General features: G+C 38.2%; 1 protein-coding gene across 4 annotated transcripts in view; it reads left to right on the forward strand.

Moving 5' to 3' along the window:
• Positions 1 to 23,489, forward strand: part of TOP2B (DNA topoisomerase II beta) — a 60,396-nt gene that overhangs the window by 36,210 nt on the left and 697 nt on the right. Inside the window, exons 17-35 of one of the 4 annotated variants that reach the window (XM_056486002.1) lie at positions 3,696 to 3,788; positions 3,883 to 3,997; positions 6,828 to 6,949; positions 7,714 to 7,862; positions 8,451 to 8,682; positions 10,062 to 10,196; positions 10,667 to 10,867; positions 12,511 to 12,706; positions 12,861 to 12,952; positions 14,095 to 14,250; positions 14,374 to 14,457; positions 15,365 to 15,562; positions 15,884 to 16,028; positions 17,210 to 17,368; positions 18,159 to 18,366; positions 18,866 to 18,948; positions 19,267 to 19,377; positions 22,526 to 22,642; positions 23,391 to 23,488. In XM_056486002.1, coding sequence (XP_056341977.1) covers positions 3,696 to 3,788; positions 3,883 to 3,997; positions 6,828 to 6,949; positions 7,714 to 7,862; positions 8,451 to 8,682; positions 10,062 to 10,196; positions 10,667 to 10,867; positions 12,511 to 12,706; positions 12,861 to 12,952; positions 14,095 to 14,250; positions 14,374 to 14,457; positions 15,365 to 15,562; positions 15,884 to 16,028; positions 17,210 to 17,368; positions 18,159 to 18,366; positions 18,866 to 18,948; positions 19,267 to 19,377; positions 22,526 to 22,642; positions 23,391 to 23,488 — 2,694 coding nt within the window. The remainder of the gene's footprint in view (positions 1 to 3,695; positions 3,789 to 3,882; positions 3,998 to 6,827; positions 6,950 to 7,713; positions 7,863 to 8,450; positions 8,683 to 10,061; positions 10,197 to 10,666; positions 10,868 to 12,510; positions 12,707 to 12,860; positions 12,953 to 14,094; positions 14,251 to 14,373; positions 14,458 to 15,364; positions 15,563 to 15,883; positions 16,029 to 17,209; positions 17,369 to 18,158; positions 18,367 to 18,865; positions 18,949 to 19,266; positions 19,378 to 22,525; positions 22,643 to 23,390; position 23,489) is intronic. The other 3 variants (XM_056486003.1, XM_056486004.1, XM_056486005.1) reach the window with 3 other exon arrangements.

The raw sequence follows: 23,489 nt of genomic DNA on the forward strand, positions 1-23,489 counted from the left end.
AAATCAGAATAAACTTTCAGGACATTTCTCCCCCCACACCCTCTTTTCTTTCCCTCTGACAATGTAAACAAAACCTGGGACTTTCAGTCAGTTTACCACCTCTAAAATAGTCTTTCTTCAATTCTCTTCAGGACAGGAGTCTCTCTTACTATGCCATGAGACTTCTCCACAAGAAACAGTTCACTTGTGGCTTTGATGTCACAGTGAATCAGCAACCACGCAGAAATCTGCAATCTTGAAGTCCCTCATTTTGATAGTTTTTTCCCATAAGTACCACCATGGGTCATCTCAACTTACTGGGATGCAGTTTTAAGGATGAGCTGTTTGAGTATAGAAACACAAGTTCTCTTCTTTTATCTCTGGGAACAGAGGTTTTCTTCTTCTATCCCTGCAGCAAAGTTTCTTCTCTCTCTCTGTTCAAGCTTCTCACTGCTTATTTCAACATCTGTTTCTACACTGGTGCTTCTTCTCACAGCTGTGGTTAGAATGTGACATGCCCCCAGTGTGTTCCATTACTTACAGGGAAGAAATGAAGTCTGATGTATCAATTACATCTTCACCATAGCCTTACAAGAACATTTCAGCCCAAAACTAAGACATCTCCTCAATCTCCTCCCATCTAGAATTTGACTCCTCCTTCACTGACCTCAGTGTCCCATGTTGTGTGTCTTCACCCTTTCCTTTTTTTGATTTGGGAGAGAACTGGTGTTCCTAGGTTCCTTTGTTTTCAAGCTTTATCAATTGAAACAGTTTTTATGGAGTCCTGCACCGCAGAAAGACTGTGCACCGGGGAACTCGCTCGCCGTGCCTCTCTATTGTCATGCTGGCTCCTGGCACCAAAAAAACTAAAAATAGAAGTGGCTGTGGCTGCTTTTATCCTTCTGTCTGCAGCATGGCTGGCTAAAGGCAACTAAGGGAAAAAAGGTTCATTGTGAGCCATGCTGAGATAGCTGCGGCCATGCAGCGCTGCCCCGGCCGCGCTGATTTTGGCCAAGCAGTGCCGGCCATGGGGCCACTCCAGGAGCTGGTCCTGGATGCATGGTTGCTCCCAGTGGTGGGATGGCCTAGGGGTGCTGCTGGAAAAAGAAAAAAGGACCAGTGGGCTGCACCAGGAAGGGGCCCAGCCCTGCTGGGAAGCGGCCTAGCAGATTTTCCCGGGAAGGGGCCAGCGCCCGGTTACCTGCTCAAAGGCTGGAAGCAAGAGAGCTTTTCCCAGGCCTTGTTCATTTCTAAATGCCAGTCTCACAGAGGCATGTTCAGCTCTCTTGAGTGGTTTAACATGGTGTCAGTATTCAAAACTAGCCAGGTTATGGTTGGTTGTGCCAGGCCAGAAGGAAGCTTCCCACAGGGAACCCCTTCCACAGCTTATGGAGTCCAGCTCAAATCCAAACTGCATTAAACCGTGACACTGAAAACAATACTGTGGGTGGAGAAAGAATCTTCTGGAAAATGTTTTAAATTTTGGAATAAGCTTAATCCGTGCCACAAAATGAGCTGCACCTTCTGCTTTTAGATTTGATAATTTTGTGTGGTGTGAATATCAAGAAGTGTTACAGTCAGAATTGCGTTTAAAGTCAGAACATACAAAAAAATACTCTGAGGGGTTTTTATTTGTTTGGGCAATAGAGCCCAAACAAAATATTGTTTGTTCATTGAAGGTCTGTCAGTGGGTCATGTATGTATTCATGCATGTGCTCTACATACTGGAAGTTTTGTAAATAGTTGTGTGCAGGTAAATACTTGTGTTTCAAAGAAATCTAGTGGAAGGACAACATATGAAGTGTCTGGAACGAAACAGTTTTCTCAAGAAATATTTCAACTTTTATCTACTTTAATTTGCTATTTTAATTGTAGGTGGCATTAGCAAGAAAATAGGATAGGAGAGAAAAAAAAGCGAAAATGGAAGAATACCTATCTTAGACAGAACAACTTTTTTCTTAACCTGTGGGTACAGTAAAATGTGTGGTTTTACTAATGGAATTCTGATCTCTATTTCTGCAAAGAGACCTCCATACACAGGCTGCACTATGAGGCATGTAACCAAATATGGCTGGTTCTCACTGTTACCTAAAATAGTATTCTGTCAGTCTGGGAGGAAGATGTTCACCTCTGTTACACCTCAGAAACTACCAGCTAGTGCTGGAGCTGTGCACGGAAGCTTCATTTCCACTTCCACCTGCATTTCCTCTGCTGGTCTCTGGAATCCCAGCCCCAAGTTTATCTCTGAGTGGTGTGGGATTTTTGGCCCCACCAGACCTCATGCTAGCTGAAATCTTGGAAAGCAAAAATTATTTCACAAAGCAACTTCTTCAGCATTCTTAAAAACTCTTTTGCTAGTAAATTAAGAATTAGAATAGCAGTTTTAAGTGGAGAAACCAAAAAAAATCCCCTTCTCATTCTATTGAAGAATAAATATTTAAGAACAGCTCTTAATTCCATTAATTCTGTTTTTATTCATTTGAAATAATTTTTATGCTGATCCAGCTCTTGGTCATTTTCCACTTCAGTGGTCTAAAAAAGGTGTAGATAAACTGAAACGAGCCAGAAGAAAATTGTAAGAATTTAGTTCTGTTTTTTACAAAAGCCTAATCTTAAATTTTTGGATGTCTGGCACTGTGAATTATCAAGCTTTGTTCACAGGTGAAGTCAGTCTGATGCAAAACAGGGTGATACCACTTAGTCCCTTTCTCAGAAACTATGTTTATTATTTATTATGTAGCATTGTGGTCTCCAAGGAATTGAAACTACTCACTGAGCTCTTTTGGAGCATTCCAGTCGGAGTCCTTTGAAAGAGATAGTGCTGATGACTGTGTTCTTATGCAGGAGAGTGGTTGAAATCAGGACATGATGAAGTTTCTATATGTAGCTCTCTGAGAAAGAAAAGGCAGTGTCTCAGCAGCTCACAGAATTTCCCCAAAGTTGTCAAAATCTTATTTAAACCACACATTCAGTTTTTATGTATTTTTTTTCTTTTCTGGGGAAGAAACTCACTGGAAGGGAGCTCTGTTTCTGTAACACCACAAAGTCAGAATGTTCCTGTGTCCTTTTGTAGTGGTAAGTGGTTGCTGGAAAGTGATGCCTTGTGATCATAAAGGCTGAGGCCATCAGTCAGCTCACCCAAACTCTGGCTTAGGCTTTTGGGCAGTGTCAATTCTGTCAGGTTGGCAATTTTCGTAACTGGACTAGGCATGGCCAGTCAGGAACAGCTACAAGTTATTGGCAGGGCAAAGAGGGCATGAAGAGGACAAGAGTGGGTTATTTTTTCTAATACCTTCACTTGTTTATCTTGATGAGAGCTGATTACAGATCAGTCTAAATGATGAACCCAGCCTTAAAGCTTTGTGGGGAAGGACATTCAAACCTGTGTGTCAAAGCACAACTCTGACGTGAAGAGGGGAAGAAGAATGATAAAATTTGTCTAAATGTGTGCAGATTTCAGGAAAGCATTAGAAATTTAAATTGCAAACAGTGAGAGATCTGTCATTTCAAAAAACCTTGTACAAAAATGTCTGAAATGTCATGTACTGGTACTGCTCCTTAAATGTAGATGTTAGCTATATGGATTAGTTTGTCCAAATAATCCTTATTGAACACTTGATCTGAAAGTGCAATATACTTAAAATTCTGAGTGAAGTAACACACATTTGCACAAACATTTGTATGCTGATACTTTAGTGTATTTGGAATCTTTCCAGGCCTTCAGTAAGAAGAAGATTGATGACCGAAAAGAATGGTTAACAAATTTCATGGAAGACAGGCGACAGCGTCGGCTACACGGCCTTCCCGAGGTGAGTCCTAAATAATAGCAATGAATCTGCCAGCTGAGATTTAAATGTAATGTAGTTTTTGTATTGAATGAATAATGTATGTGGTTTTTTTCAGCAATTTTTGTATGGTACAGCAACAAAACATTTGACTTACAATGATTTCATTAACAAGGAGTTGATCCTTTTCTCAAATTCAGACAACGAGAGATCCATCCCTTCCCTTGTTGATGGTAAGCTGATAATTCATTATGATTTGTTGGAATATTTCTGCTTTTTTATGGTTTTTAGAGCTGTGATTTGCATTGGAGTCAATGCATTCAAGTAGGGAATATAAGAACTTCCATGTATGCGTTTTGTTATAATTTTGTATCAATGATAACAATGATTCTTGGGTGCATTAGGAAGAGGAGTGCCAGGGGGTCAAGGGAGATGATCCTGCCCCTCTGCTCAGCCCTGGTGAGGCCACATCTGCTGTGTCCAGTTCTGGGCTCCTCAGTACAAGAGAAATATGAAGCTCCTGGATCAGGTCCAGTGGAAGGTTGTGAAGATGATTAAGGGACTGGAGCATCTCTCTTATGAGGAAAGGCTGAAGGAGCTGGGCCTGTTCAGTCTCAAGAGATGATTGAGAAGGGGAGACCTCATCAATGTGTATTAGTATCAAAAGGGCAGGTGTTGAGAGGATGGAGCCAGGCTCTTCTCAGTGGTGCCAATCAGTAGCACAAGAGGCAGTGGACAGGCACTGACGCATGGGAAGTTCCACTGGAGCATGAGGAAGAACTTCTTCTGTGTGCAGTGGCCACACACTGGAACAAATTTCCCAGGGAGGGAATATCTCCCTCAGTGGAAATATTTGAGAGAGAGACCATATCCTGTGCAATGTGCTCTAGGATGATACTGCCTGGGGAGGCTGGATGAGCCTCTGTAGTCCCTTCCAACCTTCATTATCTGTGTGCTAAGGAATTGCCCTGTTTTTAGTGTGAGGAAGTTTAAGCTGTTGCTGTGCAGGCTTTTTACTTAACCAGACCTATTCCCTAGGCCCTACAAGCACTTTGTTTCTGCTCATACCATCAGAGAAAGCAAGTCTCTTAAGTGCTTATAATAATTAACATTCAAGTCAGCAGCTGAGTGCAGATGAAGATGCAAATGTTTTCTCCCCTCAGTCTTGCAGTGCTCTAGTGTTTACTGACCTGTAATCTTGCTAGGCTCCTGTCAGTCAGCTTTACTAACCCTCCCCTTGAAATTGCATGTACATTAAAAGAAACAGTTTTTACTACACTACAGCTTCATTTATAAAACTGTCTGCAGACAGTGTAAGCAGGAATTTCCACCCATGCTATTGTCTGTGTGCACAAGCTTACTATGTCAGAAAAAAGGCCTTGAGACTTCAGGGAGGAATGAAGTGTATTTATCTCCAGTTCCCAGTACATTTTATAGTGGAGCTGGTCAGACTTCTTGACACTAGAGACTTATACCAAAATATTCAAGCAGCAAGAGCTTTTTGTGTTTTGGATGAAAGAGAGGGATTGTTCAGGGGGCAGGGGCAATAGCTTCCCAGTAGGATGGATCCCCAGCTGTGATGCAGAATGAAGCTGAGTTGGGTATGCACACCTAGGGAACCAAAGGATGTCAGTCCTTGTTTCAGCTTCTCCAGACTTACTTCTCTTCCTCCCATACCTGAGTACTTACAGAGCTGTATGTTTCAAGAGATCAGTGCTCCTTACAACACACAGTACCCAGACTGCCTTCTCAGAAACAGCAGAATGATTTTGCTGAAACTTAAAGAATGAGCTTGCAGTGGACTGTTTCTACAGAAATGTAAGAGAATAAGAAGGGAACATAGTTATTCATATATCTTTGTCTATGTATACATGTAACATAATGTAGGTGTATATATAAAATTACAAATATTATATATAATTCCTATGAGTGTTTCTGCCAACTTCAGCTGTAATTCTGCATTCTGGGCATGGATATATGAATTGTTCAGCAGGTGTAGTGCTCTTGCAATGGTGTTTGTCCTTTAGCATCATTAGGTGATATATGACAGGCTAGTCTGGTGGCAAATCTCAGAGAAAATAATCAAAAGGAAGAACATTTTAACTGTGTCTTCACAGCTCCTAGTTCCAATTCTAACTACTTGTGATTCTCCTGTGTGAAGTCAATCCTTTAAGGCTGTTGTATAGATTTGTGGTAGAAAAACAGGATTCCAATTAATTGCAAAAAAGTTTAGATATTACAAGTTTAAGTGAAATGGAAATTGAAGTCAGAGTCTTTTTTTTTATTCTTTTTTTTTTTTTTTTTTCTTTTTTTCTTTTTCTGTCTTCCTTCCAGCTTTTGCTCTTATATTTGACCCACTGTAGTAATGGTAGCATTTAACAGTATTTTAGTGCATTTTAGAAATATATGTGAATTAAAACATTGACTAGCTCAATAAGCATGATCTAGAACTGGTTGTAAAGTTCTGGATAACATGCAGGAAATATGATGCAATCCCTTCTGCACAGATGTTGTATCTAAAGTGTGCCTAAGCAATGAAAATAAACCAGAACATCAGAGGCTGACTTCTTTTTTAAAACTTTAAAAGATCTCAAGAGGATTAAATTTTTTTGTCATTGAATTTTAATGTGTGTTTGAGTATTTCACACAAAAAGTAAAATTTCAGAGTGCTGTGAAATACATGTAAGCTACAGTTACAGCTGTCATTGCTGAATTTGTGCTGATACTTTTAGGAAAAAGATTTTGCTGAGTAGAATGGAAAGAATGCTTGACTTGTGGAAGTTGCACATTTAGGATCAAGGTGTATTTTATTAGAATGTATTGGATGCTGTATAATTGGCTTGTGTTTCTACTTTTTTGTAATTTTTAAAGTTTGGTATATTTTTAAATTACACTTTTAAAACTATATTTTTATTATTTTGTTAATATTACAGTGTAAATTTGCTTCTATTTGATGTTTAGACTTCTTTTGAGAGATTAGAAATGATAATAAGGCAAAACAAGTTTATGACTTGGAAACATTTGCTTGTGTATGTGTTGAAAATGGGATGTTTTTCTTGATAGGTCTGAAACCAGGGCAACGCAAGGTTCTGTTCACTTGCTTTAAGAGAAATGATAAACGTGAAGTAAAGGTTGCTCAGCTGGCTGGTTCTGTGGCTGAAATGTCAGCTTATCACCATGGGGAGGTGAGTATGGAGGATGGTGAGCTTGTGAGGACTTTCAGCCCATGTAAAATATTAGATAAATGTTCCTGCCATTAAAAGTGCAAACTACTGACTAGAGTTCTCCTAATCACAGATGTACTTTTAAAGAAAGTGAACCAAACATGCAGCTTAATGAGACAGCCTGTTTCCTTTCTTTCCAAGTGTTGGTTCACAGTGTTATCCCAAATACATTGTGGGTTGTGGCAAAATAGTAGATAACTAATTACCTAGGCAACTTCTAGATTCTGAAATCGTAGGAATATAGGAGCTACATACTAGGAAATTTTTTTCTGAAGCACAGAAATACAGTATTTTAAGGGAATAAGAGAGACTGTTCTTCAAAAACTTATTACAATGTCAGAACAAAGATTATTTCTAGCTCCTGTTTTGTTTATATTTCTGTGAAATATTAGCAAGAGTGGCCTTATTAATGATCCATCCATCCCTTCTCTTCTCCCTTTAGAAACCATGGGTAGTGGTTTGTGCATGCAAATGTGGTCAGTTTATGTCCCTTTACTTCCCCCAGAGAAGTGCTTTAGAAGAAACTGAGAAGTTCAGGGGTTTTCATAAGCACAGAATATGTATTCCCAGCAGCCTTTGTAATAGGTTACAACAATCCTTTTAGGTAGACTGCTTTCTTAAAAATTTAATTCAGGTTAGTCACACAATTTTAGGCCATTAAAATAGATTTTACTGGCTGATTAGGATAGACTGTCTCATTCCTATGAATATGTATTTTCTTGCAGCAAGCATTAATGATGACTATTGTCAACTTGGCTCAGAACTTTGTTGGAAGTAACAATGTGAATCTGCTACAACCTATTGGTCAGTTTGGCACCAGGCTTCATGGTGGAAAGGATGCTGCCAGCCCTCGCTATATTTTCACCATGTTAAGGTAAACTATTAATGTCAAGCTAAATGCATTCTTTTAAATAGCATTGTTATGAAACTCATCCTTTCACAACACTCCATTTTTGGGGGCATGGAGGAGAGAAATGGAGAAAGATTGAAATATGTTGATAGGAGCACATATTTTGCTTTGGATCTCTTAAGTGTGGTTTTGAACATCCATCACATTTTGCTATTCCTACAGTTAAACAAGGAAATTTTGCTACTATTTGGATGCTGTGTTGGTTTATTACTGGGGCCCTGGTGTCATGCTGAGCTGTGTGTTCTGAAAGCTTCAAAGAATGATATTTTGTAGGTGTTAAATGTCAGCAGTTGCTAGTGTACCAGATACATGTGTTACTGTGAAGGAAACAAACATCATCTATTATGAACACATGCTTCCACTGGGAAGAACTTTGTTATCTCAGGAGATGTGTACATTGGATTTTCAGCTTCAGAATGGCAAAGAGAAAGGAAGACATGAGAAAAATCTGCAAACAGATAATTCCTGGGCCCAAAGGCTGTTAAAGCAAAATGTTCTTTATTTACTGGACTTTAGGTTAAATGATTTTCTTTTTTTTGTTTTGTTTTAAAGCCCTTTAGCAAGGCTACTTTTCCCATCAGTGGATGACAACTTGCTTAAATTCCTGTATGATGACAACCAGCGTGTAGAGCCTGAATGGTACATTCCCATCATTCCCATGGTCTTAGTAAATGGAGCCGAAGGAATTGGTACTGGCTGGGCATGCAAACTTCCAAACTATGATACCAGAGAGATTGTAAACAATGTGAGACGAATGCTGGATGGCCTAGATCCCCACCCAATGGTAAAAATAATAGTATATATTGGTATTTTATATGTGTGTACTTACAAAATTAATTCTTTTCTTTCTGGAACTTCTTAATTATTAGAGCATCAGAGTTGGTTTGTCCCAGTAATTTTATGTAGGAGCTTTACTTGACTGTTGGGAAGAGGCTGAGGAAGTTCACCTTGAAACAAAAACATTGCTATTTTTATTTTTAGCAATTATTTTAAAGGACTTCATGTTCAGCGTGCTGACTGTTACAAGTCTTACAGGATAGCTGTGATATGGCAGCAGAGTAAAAAGTTGTATCACTCTTTCTTTTTGAAAGTACTACTTAAATATCATCAGCCAAAGTTAACGTTACCTTTCTGCTTTCTGAATTGTTCTCCCTTCTATATATCTGTAGGCAGAGGAGAAGATGCTGTTGGTGTTTAAGAAAATCAGCAGCTTCTGAAATGCATTTAGCTTCTGTTTATTCAAAACTTTAGAAGTCCCAGAAGTGACATGAAAAAAATTGGGCAGGAATAAAACCTGTGTGAACCCAAAACATACGTGACCAAGGGATGAAATGCAGTTGATGTAACCTTAATTTTACAACTGATGGATATTGCTGCTTGGCTGTGTTTACTAAGCCATAGAAGCAGAAACATTTTTTTTTCTTTATTTAGATCACATTTCACTCAGGTTGCAATATCAGTTTTCAATACATAGTGGCTTTCCTTTTTCAAATTCTTGGGGACAATGAGATTTTTTTTTTTAATTAATGCAATCCATTGCCCTTCCTTTAGGACTTCTAGGCCTGTAGTCTTACAGTCAATTGAAGCTCACTGTGATTGAAAGAGGCAGTTCTGCCTCCATCTAGCACCTTTCTGTATGCTGGTATGTGCTTGTGTCAAGCTGGATAAAGAAATCAATCCTGTTAAAAAAATTTTTCAGCCTCTTAGCTACAGTTTAACCTGGATGGGTTCCACTATCTTTGCCAAAGAGCACAAAAATGAAAAAATGGTTAGGGGAGGCAGCACCACTTCTGTAAAGTTATTGTGGGGTGTTAATCTGCTTTCTGTCGTGCCTTATTTGTTCTTAGTTTTCTTTAAGAAAGATGAAAAAAAAACAAACAAAAGAATTAAAACAAAACTCACCACCTCACTGGGATCATCTGCATCTTAACAATTTTTCTGCTCTATGGACAGTAGGATAATTGGTCCTGTCACTTACATGTGTGTATTTGGGGTTTTTTCTGTAGTATTTTTCCTATGACTTCACATTTTCACAGGCAAGAGAGGTTTGTTGGTGTGTTAGTGCAATATACAGTGATAACTGTATGGAGTATGGAAAAGAAATATTTTTTACATTTTTATTTATAAAGATAATTACCACTTTGCTGCTTTTTCCAATTTCAGCTCCCAAACTACAAAAACTTCAAAGGAACCATTCAGGAACTTGGTCAAAATCAGTATGTAGTGAGTGGTGAAATATTTGTGGTGGACAGGAACACAGTAGAGATTACAGAGCTTCCTGTAAGAACATGGACCCAGGTAAGTAATAGTGAAATACATTTTAATAAAAACAAAAAACAGTGAAGAATTCCTCATTAAATTATTTAATCCTGTGTCTGCATAAACTTCTAACACAGTTTATGATTATACACACATGGAAAGGAGCATGGTTTCATTCTCCTGTGTGCTTTTGTAGAAGATGGTTCTCTGTGCTGTAATACAGAGAAACCTGCTTCTCCTGCTTTCATAGCTAATTCATAGCTAATCCTCTGTACAGCAGCCCTTTCTGTCCTGGTTTCTGCCTCTTATGTTTGTACTGCTCTTGGCCTGCATTTCTCAGGTTATACTGGTTCTATAACTTGTAAATGGTATCAGGTTTTACTGGTCCTATAACTTATAAATGGTATCAGAGGTAATGCACAGAACTTTGGAAGTTTGTGTTGTTCAATTGGTTTGCATTTTTAAGGCATTTCAAGTGGCTCTGTTTTCTGCTGCCCTATTTTCAACAGGTGTACAAAGAACAGGTTCTAGAACCTATGTTGAATGGGACTGAAAAAACTCCAGCATTAATTTCTGACTACAAGGAATACCACACTGATACAACTGTGAAATTTGTTGTGAAGATGACAGAAGAAAAGCTTGCACAGGCAGAAGCTGCTGGATTGCACAAAGTCTTTAAGCTTCAAACAAGTCTTACTTGTAATTCTATGGTAACTTTTTCAAGTTTGGCTATCAGAATCCCCACTGTTGCTTGTAAAATCAAATGTTTTTGTAGTATACTTTGGTTCTTGGTAGTGAACAGTGCATTGTGTATTTGAAATTATTTCAACAGTAGAAAACTGTAATGATGACCAATACTATGTCAATATGAATAATCAAATCCATTTTAGTCCTGATGAGTCTTTCAAATAAGACAGGCCTGGGGTGGTTGCCTTCCTGTAATTGAAAATTTCCTGTGCAGTGAACCAAAAGTGGTTAATGTAAAGTAGATCATACAAATAACTTTCTGCCATATTATAATTACATTTGAGTTTTAAACTTGAGACAAATTACATTTTCAATATTGCACTTTCTGCAGGACTGTTACTCCTCTAATAGGAATTAAATGATCCAGTGTTTCCACCAGCATAAATCAAATTTTAGGTGGTAAGGTATAGCAAACACTCTTCTTAAGCTGCTGAAGACATAATAGTGCTGTTAATTACTAATAATATGAATAAATATAGATGTCTGTCTGTTCTGAGAGGGCTTTGAATGTAAGTTAATTTTTGGGAAGATTTCCAAACATCCTGTCTTTACAGACACTGAAAAAACAGTTCTATTTTTTTATGGCAGATGCTACTTTCAGATATTATCACAAAACAAAAATATCATTTTCGTTGCTATTGCTGTGTACATCAAAAGCTATGTGAAAATAGGTTAAAAATAAATTACAGACTGTAGAATGGGAAAAGGAAACAGGCCTTACTCAACTTATTTTGTAGATTGTGCTTGAAAAGCAAATCTGCCACATCAGGGTGATGGTATTTCTCACATATTAAAACAACTGTAGGAGCTACTGTGAGAATCTGTTGTCAGTTTTACATTTCACAGATTACAAAATGTTTTGCAGCTGAGTTCCTGCATTTTCTGCCTGCCAAAATAAATAATAGATTGTAAGGGCTGTATTCTGTACCTGTGTAGAAATTAATCTGCCCTAGTGTAGGGACCTTAAAAAGTTATGAGAGCTTGGCCATTGTCCCCCTGCTCCCAAATAGCTATTTTGGATAGATGAATTATCCCCTAGAGGGGTTTATTTCTTTCAGTTGACTGTGGAGGGCACCAAGGGTGACTAGTTCACCAGTAAATGTCTAAACTGGAGATGTCAGAAGCCAGGATTGATTCCACCTATCAAGTAAAAATGATTTCTTACTTTGTGCTTAAACTTGAAGGATGGTAGTTTTCAGAGCTGAAAAGTGACAGATTTCACAGCTGAATTAAAAGACTATTAAGGATTATTAAGCTTTTCAACTGTTATATTAAATAGTTGTGAATCATCAGTTGCTACTGAACTCGAGATTTAATTTGTAGATAAAATTAGTCATTCAAGTGAATTCAGGCATATTTCTCTGTATAGCTGTCTTTTTGTTTGATTGTGCTCCATAAATCTCATCCTAAATCTACTTATAATAAATATAAATATGTAATAAAGTCCATCCAGCTCTCTGCTGTGTAGCTCCACAGTGAGGTTTGAGTTCACACTCCTTGAAATACCACTTTTTGTAGGGTGCTTTTATATGTGCAATAGAACTGAACACTTACGCAAAAAGTCTGAGTTACACAGCCTCTCTCAAGTCTATCCTGTATTTTCTAGGTGCTGTTTGATCACATGGGGTGCTTAAAGAAGTACGAAACTGTGCAGGACATCTTGAAGGAGTTCTTTGATCTGCGGTTGCATTATTACAGCCTGCGCAAGGAGTGGCTGGTGGGGATGCTGGGGGCAGAGTCCACCAAGCTGAACAACCAGGCTCGTTTCATCCTGGAGAAGATACAAGGGAAAATCACCATTGGTGAGTAGGCAGAAGTTACAGTTGTGAACAGTGGGGGAAGATCTGGAAATTATTAAAGTGTAGTAGAAAATACTTGCTCGCAATGTTTTCATGACACTGACTTCCCTTCTTTTTGTTTTTCCTCCCCTCCTCTGTGTTTGTGTGTGTCTTGTAGAGAACAGATCAAAAAGAGATTTGATTCAGATGTTGGTCCAGAGAGGCTATGAATCTGATCCAGTAAAAGCCTGGAAAGAAGCACAGGAAAAGGTAATAATCTGGATATAGCTGAACTTGTTTTCTAGTTGTCTAACTTAATTTGCAACACACACATAGCACTTTAAAAACACTATTCATTACTCCTTGTTGGCTTCCATTTAAAAAAAAACAATTAAACTTACACGAAAGCAAAGCCATGTAATATTGATATTGTATATGGATAATGCTTAGAAGAAAACTAGATAGTACAAACCTGAAAAATGAGATTGCAGAGGACTGAATTTCTTAATGTACCCAAATCAATACAGGCTTTCTGTTGATTCTGACTCTGTTTGATTTCTGACTGGCTGATACAGATACATGGTGTTGCATCAGTTACCCTACATATACAACTAATTATTAAATGTAATTATTTCTACACAACTTATTAATTGTTTTTCTGCAAAGAAACATGGATATTATAAAGCTATGACTTTTAAATTTATTGTAGTAAATTTGACCAATACCTTGACCTGTTTTGTTTCTACTTTTTTTAAAATCAAGCATTTTTTATTGTTCCAAAAGAGAGATGTGGTGAGTTTAATTTCAAAGTTACATTTGCATTACTATGGGCAGATGGAACTGCTTTGAAAAAGCAGCTTTGAATTTCTTTCAGCCACCCCTTTTCTGTGTCTTTGCTACTGCTTTAGTTATTTATTTTTTCATTTCACATTTATTTTGTATTTTTAATACTGTATTTTATCTCTATGGAATGATTTCTATTTGATAACAGAACTGTTATTTAGAAAAATTTTGAGCTACTTTCAAACCTTAGTTTGCACATTTTGGGCTTTGATACCAGCTCTTCTTATCCAAAGGACTGTGCTCATTTTCTGAAAGAACAGATATCCATGATTGCCCAAAGGACAAAGGTCTCAGCCCTGAGAGACAGGTGGGACAGCACCAATATCTGCAGCCAGCAGCACACAAGGCTCTAGCACAGGTTCTATTTGTTTTCTTAAATCAAATGATAAAATAATCAGCTCTAGAAGGTCACAGGAACACGGCCTTTTGGAAAGGTCCAGAAAATGTTCAGGTTATTGAATCTGTGAGGGCACACCCTGCTGCTCTGTGATGGTGCTTTGGAGCAGTGTCACTGTTCATGCACAGAGCTGAGATCACTGATGCCTGTAATTGTGCATGTTTCACCTCAGGCAGCAGAAGAGGAGGACTCTCAGAATGCAAATGATGATGCTTCCTCTGCTTCTGGAGCAACCTCTGGCCCTGACTTCAACTACATTTTGAACATGTCCCTGTGGTCACTCACCAAGGAGAAGGTGGAAGAGTTGATTAAGCAGAGAGATTCCAAGGTTGGTACACCTGGAAGGCTTGTTCTGAAATGACACAGATGATGTGCCTGTTGGGAATGTTCAGTCTCCAGTGGCTTTTGCTTTAGTTTTGCTTACATGCTCTGTTCTACTTTCTTGTTTTAGGAGAGAGAACTAAATGATCTTAAAAGGAAATCTCCTTCAGACCTCTGGAAAGAAGATCTAGCAGCCTTTGTTGAAGAGCTTGAGGTATGTTTTACTTTATATATATTTCTAAAACCTGAAATGCCCACTAATTTAATTAAAAACACTGGCTAATAAAAATTATTAAAATTTAAGAAAAATAATTTAAAAATACTACATTTTGAATCAAAAGTGGGTACATTTCACAATATAATGGTAACTGGGAAATCAATATTGGATATCTGAGTGTTTCTTAGGGATTGTTTCTTGCATCTATCCAGTTTAATGTTTTTTCCAAGTCAGTGATGTTAAAGAAAAATAACCAGGAGAAAGTTCGTTTTCAGATGTTACAAAAACCTGTGAGTAGTAACTGTAATGGTAATAATTACAGTAATTCTACATGGTCTAATTTTTTGTGAGGCAGTAAATATTACCAAATTCAAAACTGTTCATTCAGGAATTAAGTGTGTAGAGTACAAATACTATATGAGGGCCCCTTAGTTTGCTCCTCAGTAATACTTGAAAAAAGATAAAGTCCCTTTGGTGAATAACCTGTTGAACCTCAGCTTTCCATGTTGTCTGAAAAGGGCTGGTGCAATTTTTTGAAGTGACACACTTTGAAACCAAATTTTTAAGTTAAATGCTGAAATGATGGAAATTTACTATAGTACCAGAGAAATACTTGCAGAATAGAGACTTGATAGAATAAAGATTTTTCAGTCTAATAGTGTCCAAAAGTTTGTATTTATCCTTGAATGAAAGTGTAGTTTTTACTTCTAGAAGGTAATGAATTTATCAAGATTAAGTGGTCACTTTTTTAGAACGGAAAATTGTATTCCAGTTCAAGTGAGAATTAAGGGGAGCCTTATGCTTTATGTAAAAAGGAGCTGAATCTTAAGTAATCATCACATTCCACTTTGTCCTCATTAAAAAATAATGTGTTTCCCCCCTCCTGCCTCCCCTTGTTTGTTAGAAAGTAGAAGCACAGGAAAGAGAAGATGTTCTGGCTGGCATGGTTGGCAAACCAATAAAAGGCAAAGTTGGTAAACCCAAGATGAAGAAACTCCAGCTGGAAGAGACCATGCCATCACCATTTGGCAGAAGAATAGTTCCACAGATTACATCTGCCATGAAGGCTGATGCCAGCAGGAAATTGCTGAAAAAGAAAAAGGTAAACCAAAATGACTGCTACAGTTAAATTATTTATTATATAACTGGTGTATTTTTCTACTCCAGTAGCATAAATCCAGATTGCCAGTATTTGTATTGTTTTGCTGACCTAATGATAAGAAATTTTTACAGGATTTCTTTCACATTTGCAATCCTCTTGAGACTGGTTATTGTTCAAATGTTTTTATTGAGATAACTTCTTTCCAAAACTATTCAACAAATGTCAATATACTGGTCTGCATTCATTTATTATCTTCTGCAAAACTATTCCAGTTCGATCTTGAAATATAACTGTGTAAATTACTTTATTTTGTAATTTTAGGGTGAAACTGATTCTCTAGCAATAAAAATGGAATTTGATGAAGAGTTTGGTGGTGTGCCAGCTGAGGGTGGTGGGGATGACTCATTGAATGCATCAGCTGCAGCAGCTAAAACCCCTAAACCCAAGAGAGAGAAGAAGGAGCCTGGTAAGACCCTTGCACAGCCATAGTTAACCTTAGTTGTGTATTTACTGGGCATGAAATGCATTTTTAACACAGTGTGAGAAGGGAAATACAGTACAATAATCACTATTACATTTGGTTTCCTTCCCTAAAATGAAATATTTGAAAGTACTCTGCTGAAATTCCTTTATGTCAGCTACTTTCCTGAGGGTGATGGATCTTACATTTTCTACATTTGAATTTTTGGGAGGGGTCTAAATCTTCAAATTTGTGTATAGAAAAATAGATTATTTTTACATAATAAGGCTAATTCTTTGCAAACTGAAATGTCTAGCTTGTGTGCTCTTTGATATTGAAGGACAGGGCAGTCACCTTCTGCCCCTCAGTCTGAGTAATCGTATAGATTGTAGAACTTGATTAAATAAATGTGGTTTTTTATTGGCATATTCAGTCATTCTGACTTTTAGAAAGTTATGGGTGCTGTGGCTTGGCAGATGACCAACGTTCACTTCTCCATTTCCTCTACTAGTGGGAATTTATTATTGCTGTTTGAGAAATACACTGTAACAGGGAGGCAGCAACAAAAAAAGAGAGCTGGAGACAGAAGAGAAGGTTTAAGTGTGAGGGGGTTTATTTTTTTCAGAAAAAAAAAAACCAAAAAACCATGTTTGCAGAAATAATTATCTGAGAAGATTCTCTAAGTGCAGTTATGACTGACTTGTTTATGTGCAGCTCAAATCTCCCACAGCCAGTGTTGAGCCAGGGCAAACTAGCCCAGCTTGATCTGAGCTTGCCCTGCAATTGCCTGACCACATTTTTACCCCCCCACAATAGGATAACCTCAGCTTCCCATGTTTGTTGTATTTTTCCAATAACTGTTTCTGATCATGTTCCCTGAATAATGGAAAACTGCATGTTGTTTTCCTGGAAAACTCTAGCAACCTTTAAAAAAACATAGGTTTGATGGCAGAGGAGATAAAACTAGAGACTTTATGTTTCTCAGTCATTAAACAAATTTTTTTGGCAGCAGCCTATCAGGTTCTGTGTGAAGTAATTTCATGTTAAATCTTCCTTCAGGAAGGAGAAGAAAATTTACAAGGTTTAAAAGAGAACTTTTTAAGATGAACATTTGTGCTAAATTTGTAAAAATTAGAAAATGTGAAAATATTTTTTTACCTGATTGTAAGTGCTTTTGCTTTTGGAAGGTGCCAGGGTAAGAAGGACACCATCATCTACAAAATCCAGTGCAAAAAAAGTGAAGAAACGAAACCCATGGTCAGATGATGAATCCAAGTCTGAAAGCGATTTAGAAGAAAATGAGCCTGTGATTATTCCAAGAGACTCTCTGCTTAGGAGAGCTGCAGGTACCCAGCATTTTGTGAATTGTGTATTGTGACTGAAAGTTTCAACTACAAACCCACATTTTCCTTTGACAATAGCCTTCCTTTAGGACTTTATTTCCTACAGATAGCTTGCATTATGTTTTCTTCACTGTGTAAAGAATACTCTTAATGTCAAGATCAGGAATTTGTTATGAAAGATTTTTGTAACTTGGATCAGAAATCTTATCCCCTGTTTTAAACACTAGAATAGAAATTACTCACAAAACTAGTGAATTGTGCTAGAAACAGACAAGACAATATTCTTAAAAGAAAAAAAACCAAAAAAAACTAATAAAATTATACTGCCAAGTAAGGCCTAAAAGGCAAGTAAAAAATTATCAAAAAATTCTGCACTCTCCATGAAAACCAAGACTGAAAATTTGGAAAATGTATAAATATTTGATGGTTTAAAAAACCCCCACAGAGTTTCTGGAAAATCAGGAAGAATGTTCAAAGGGTAGATTCAAGAAAACTTCAATTGTAAGTGAAGGAGTCTCATTTCTTAAAAGTACTGATGCACAATTACTCTAATGCCCTTAGCTGAAGGTGTCTGAGCAAACCACAAGAGGTGTTGGATGTTTGCTAACATCTAAATTATCCTTTATTCTTTTCAGCCCTTTATTCTTCCAGACTGAAACAAATTTATTATCCAGCACCCTTTCGTCTTGTGTACTTTGAGGCAGGGATTGTTCACTGACTTCCACTTTGATTTGTGTATGTATCTGTCTTATAAACAACTCTCCTGAATTGTGTACATGTGTGATTTTCTCAGCTGAGAGGCCCAAGTACACTTTTGACTTCTCAGAAGAAGAAGATGATGCCGACGACGACGATGATGCCAACAACAACAACGATTTGGATGAGCTCAAAGTAAAATCCTCTCCAGTTACAAATGACAGAGAGGATGAGTTTGTTCCCTCAGACAGCTTAGAGAAAGATGAGTATGACTTCTCCCCAGCCAAATCAAAGCCATCTCCAGAGTAAGTACTGTAACTCAGCAGGATTTCTTTATTAATAGTTTTTTCAATGCAGAAGTGTCTGAACAAAACTGAGAAATGTCAGCCTATTATTGCTCTACATGCACCATGAAAAATAAAATGTGGAGGAATTCAAGTGTATATTATCTCAGCCTTGCAACTGACCTATGCAGGGGTGACTCAATATTTTAAAAAATAATATAATAATATATAAAAATAGTTATGATACACTGTCTGTAATATCATCTGTTAAACTGCATTTTTAAAGATTCTCTGTTTTCTGTCTTGTGCCTGTCTGGAACAGAGAACTATTGAAAAAAATGGTATTATGTTAATTTTAAATGCTGGGAGTTCTTGACTGGATGCAAGCAGATACAAAAATGCTGGAAATGTTAAAACAGGATTTAACTTTTACATGAATATTACAATGTCCACATACTTCAGTCTGTGCTTAATGTAACTCATAATTCCTTTTTTTTTTTTTTTTTTTTTTGCTTGTAAGTAGAAAAACATCTCAAGCCAAGAAAAATCAAGATTTTGGGAACATCTTCTCTTTTCCATCTTATTCTCAGAAGATGGATGATGGTGAGCTTGTTTTCATAGTTCCATTTAATTTTTATAGCAACTATTAATTGGCTGTTTTGGGCAGTGGTATACACAAACTTGACACAGTAGTTACAGTAAAAGGATGTCTACATCCTTCCCCTTTAAAAAGAGGAAAAGTGAAGGATTTTCTGGTCTTTAGAGGAAGAAAGCTTGTATCATAGGTAAGGAAGTCACACTACATCCATAGCTGTAGCATCACAAACACTTTCTTGAGATTAATTTTTACTGTAATTAATATGGATGTAATTAATATATGCCATGAATGAATCTTATTCTAAACTTACTCTGTGATTGTAGATACAACAAAATTGGACAGTGATGATGAGGATTCTGCTCCTGTTTTCTCATCATCTTTTGCCCCAAAACAAACAGAGAAAATTCCAAGTAAAACAGTAGCTGCTAAAAAGGGTATGTATAGAATTGGCCTGGAAGCCAATCCTTTTGTTTGAAGTCATCATCTTCACCTTTGCATTGTCTCTTCACTCTTCAAAGTGGGACCTCCTTTCATTTATTTTGAACACAGTGAAATTGAGCAATAGGGTATGAACTTTCTCCAGCTCCTTAATAGTATTAATTTGTTTCTTTCCACTGGCTATTTTGTATTGTCAGAACTTAATACCTTCCATGTTGGGAGGTGGTGTTCAGCCTTCAATTAGTTTAACTAATGGGAGGTTTTTAGCTTCAGAGGATAAGTAGAGCATGACACCAGGAGGTGTGGAATATCCCTTGGGTCAGTGGGAGACAGCTCTCTAGACTGTCCTCTCACAACTCCTTGTGCACCCCCAGCCCCTCCCTGGTGTGAGAAGCAGGAAAGGCCTTGACTCTGTGTCAGCAGCAACAAAATATCCCTGATGTCAACATCATCTCCAGCCCAAACACAAACACAGTCCCATGCCACCTGCAATGAACAAAATGAACTCTGCCCCAGCCAAAACCAGCTTAGAAGGCTATCACTTTTTCCTCTTGAAACAGAGGATCTCTGAGACTCTCCTCAGACTTCAGAGGTATAAATTCTTTCAATTCTTAGTCAGTTTTTGGAACTGTCATCTTGCAGCATTTTTTCCATGGTTTTTCCGTTGTTTTTTAAAACTGCTTTTGACCAACTTGCAGCTGAACTTAATGTATTAATTCTTCTGTAAAAAAGGTACCTCGAGGAGATTGACAAGAAAGCAGCCAGTTACCATAGTTAACTTACTGTTTTAAAAATTAGGAAAAAATTTATTGTTTTCTATATCAGGAAAAGGTGAACTGCAGCATCTTTTCATCCTTTCCCCCATTGCCTCCCTATTTCTAATCTATTTCTTGATGCACTGTGTCCACTCTAATTTTTTAAGAGTTCAAATCAGTGAATGCCTGAATACTTCTCAAACACTTCCAGTTGTTGATAGAGTTCTATAGTACAGGAAATGAAGATTGTATGCAGAAATAGCTGATCTCTAATAGGGTAGTCTTTAATATTGAATTTCTGTGCTGGAGCAAATGCAAGAGAGAACTCTGTATGCAGTAGCCACGCATGGATGCAATTTAATATTCAATCTTTCTCCCTCTATGTGTTTTGAGGGTCTGGACATGGTGAGTTGTCATTAGCCCAACCTGAAACCTTAAAATACAGCTGTGATCTGTTTCTGAGGTTCTGATTAACCTCTGCATGCACAAAGCAGGCTCTCTTTCAAGCAAGAGTTAAATTTTTGCCTTCAGAGTTGCCTTAGGGGCACTCTCCTCAGTGCATGGCAACATGACAGGTTTCTTTCACCAGTTTTCATCTCTTCTCTTCTTTTTTGCCCAGATCAGACATGACCACACTTTCATGATCACAGCTGGACAGTCCAGTGACAACCCAGAAGGTTTAGTTCATTGGTCATCTGGTTACTCTTTTTGTAGTCTCTTTGATTCTAAGTCCATCTTCATGGACTTGGCAGCAGCCTCCTCAGAACCCATTTTCTGGTAATGTAATATTCCACCCACTCACCCTCACACTGGGAGTGCTTATTGTGTGTGGCTGAAACGATTGTTCCAGAGTTGTTTGATTTTCTGTGACTTCAGACTCCGATCAATTTGGGATGAAATCTCTTGACCTCTGCTGTTCACTACAGAGGATCAAGAGACAGTTGAACTTTTCCATGACCATTTGAGCTGTCTGTGGTTTTAGGGCTTTATAGTAAAGCCTAAGGGAAATTTGAAAAGCAGGCTTACTCTTGATAAGCAGCTGCTCAGCTTGAACAGCCTTGAACAGCCCAGCTGCTGAGATTCTAGCAGTGAGATGTACTCTTTGCATCACCTGTGGGACTGATGCCATACCTGGACTTCCTGCCAAAAACTTGAGCTTTGTGAGAGCCTGTGTACAGTGATTGTGCTGCACACTCTGTTTCCTGTCATGCTACCTAGTGGAGAGCTTGGCTGAGCTGATTTGCCATCAAGTTGCTGTCAAGAGATCCTTCACACCTGTGCAGCCATTAGGGGTGTAAGTTAAAGTAGCAGATGAGAATTCCCCTGCATTTAGTACAGAGGGAAGTCAGTGTTCTGCACACTATTCCTTTAGCCACCACATAAAACAGTTAAGAGGTTTTCTGTCCCTTGGACAGACTTCACAGGAGTTACCCAGTGATATCAGGCTCTGTTTCCAGGGAAGAACAAACCCAGTGTCTTTGGCAGTGTGTCATACCTCTCTTTCTGCAGTTCAAGGCATCATAACCAAAATGCTTGTGGAGACACTCTTGTTCTCCAAACACATTCCCACTGTGATCCCATAAATGAAATTCGAGTTCTCACAAACATCCACATTCCTGGTGTCTGGAGCATTAATACATGTGTCTGTTTGAGGCATCTGTGGCTGGTAGAGGGTTGGTCAGGTGTGTATCCGAGGTTTCTGCAAAACTCAGTCATCTGTAAGCCTGTAGAACACGACCTGATGATCTTAAGGGTCTTTTCTGTCCTAAATGGTTCCATGAGTATCCCTTGACACCCACTGTTGGGAACATTCCCATGACCATCTTAAGGACAGGCAGATTAGTTGTGTAGCACTGATTGAAATTCTCCAGGAAATGCAGAATGTTCCCTTCCTCTTCTTTCTGCATTTTCTGAAGTTCCTTTTTGCTGAGATTGACAGAAAGCAGTGTCACAGAGACAGAAGCACCACCTCTCAAACTCCTGCAGTAATCCAGGGGAAAGCTATACCCCAGTCATGCCACCCTGAAGGCAAAAACTTCACAAGCAGCTGGATTTGTAAACACTGTAATGTATCCAGACACGGACAAAGTATCCAACCTGGAGGACTTCTGTTGCTGCTTTAGCTACAAGTAACCTATGTGTACTCAAAAAATGAAACAGTATTCAGCCAAGGACACTGGAATTTACTGAGTGCACCAGTCCTTCTCGGGGCATCCTGTTTATTCCACACAGTTCTAGCATAAAAGCTGAAGTATCATTTCCCCAAGTGCAGAAATCACTCATCACATTTTAATGTCTGCCATTTGTGCTATAGCTGGAGTATCTAGTACAATTAACCAATATGTGAACCAATATGTGAATTTATTTAGTATCTTTTAACTTCCAACAGCAAAACTAGATGCGCCCCCTAAACCTAAAAGAGCTCCCAAGGCCAAGAAGGTGGAAACTGTGAACTCTGATTCAGATTCAGAATTCGGCATTCCAAAGAAGACGGCAGCACCCAAAGGTAGGAGTCACAGCTGGGCTCTCTGGAGCACAGGGCTCACAGTTCTTCTAAGAACCACGCTGAGTTATGAGTACATTGATCACTGTTACATGGCTCAGCCTTCCCTGAGACAAACACAGTGTACTGACTTTTTGGCAAACAATGTGTGGACTTTTTATCTGACCTTCACTGTTGGGAATGCATTTAATAGCTGCACCCCCCACACACCCTCTTCCATTGAGCTGGATACTACTCGTTTCCTTTGATCTCAACTCTTTCCAAGCCAGTAAAATTCTGGTAGTAATTGTAGTAAATAGCACTATCCCAGTTCTCTGAGTCCTCACAGGACAGCACAGCAAGTAGTGTGATTGGATGAGTCTATTAAGGGATGCACTAGTGTTGATGGTTGAGGTTAAGAGTAAATTTACTAAATAATAATGGTGAATTAATGCTGTGTAATAGTGCAGAAGCTCACCAAGGACTTGTAGCTCTTCAGCAGTGTGGAAGTTGTCTGATCTCATGAAGTTTGTCCCTGTCTTGAACTGACAGCTTGAGCTGTCAGGGTGAATGGTGACTGTGGAAGAAGTAGAAAAGATTTAAAACTTGGAAAATAAAAAAGACTGTTATACTCCTGTTGTGAAGAAGCTTGAGTAGTAAACTGGGTTTGAACTTAACATGTAGACATACTAAAGTAACTTCACTAGGGAGTCTTTCAGTTTGATGAAGTTTGGAGTTTAAAACCAAAGTTAATTCATAATCTCTAACTTAGGAAAAGGCCGAGGGGCAAAGAAAAGGAAAGCATCTGGTTCAGAAAATGAAGGTGAATACAACCCTGGGAAGAAAACACCCAAGTCCACACCAAGCAAGG

This window comes from Oenanthe melanoleuca, chromosome 2 (genome assembly GCF_029582105.1).
Source record: "Oenanthe melanoleuca isolate GR-GAL-2019-014 chromosome 2, OMel1.0, whole genome shotgun sequence".
Taxonomy (NCBI): domain Eukaryota; kingdom Metazoa; phylum Chordata; class Aves; order Passeriformes; family Muscicapidae; genus Oenanthe; species Oenanthe melanoleuca.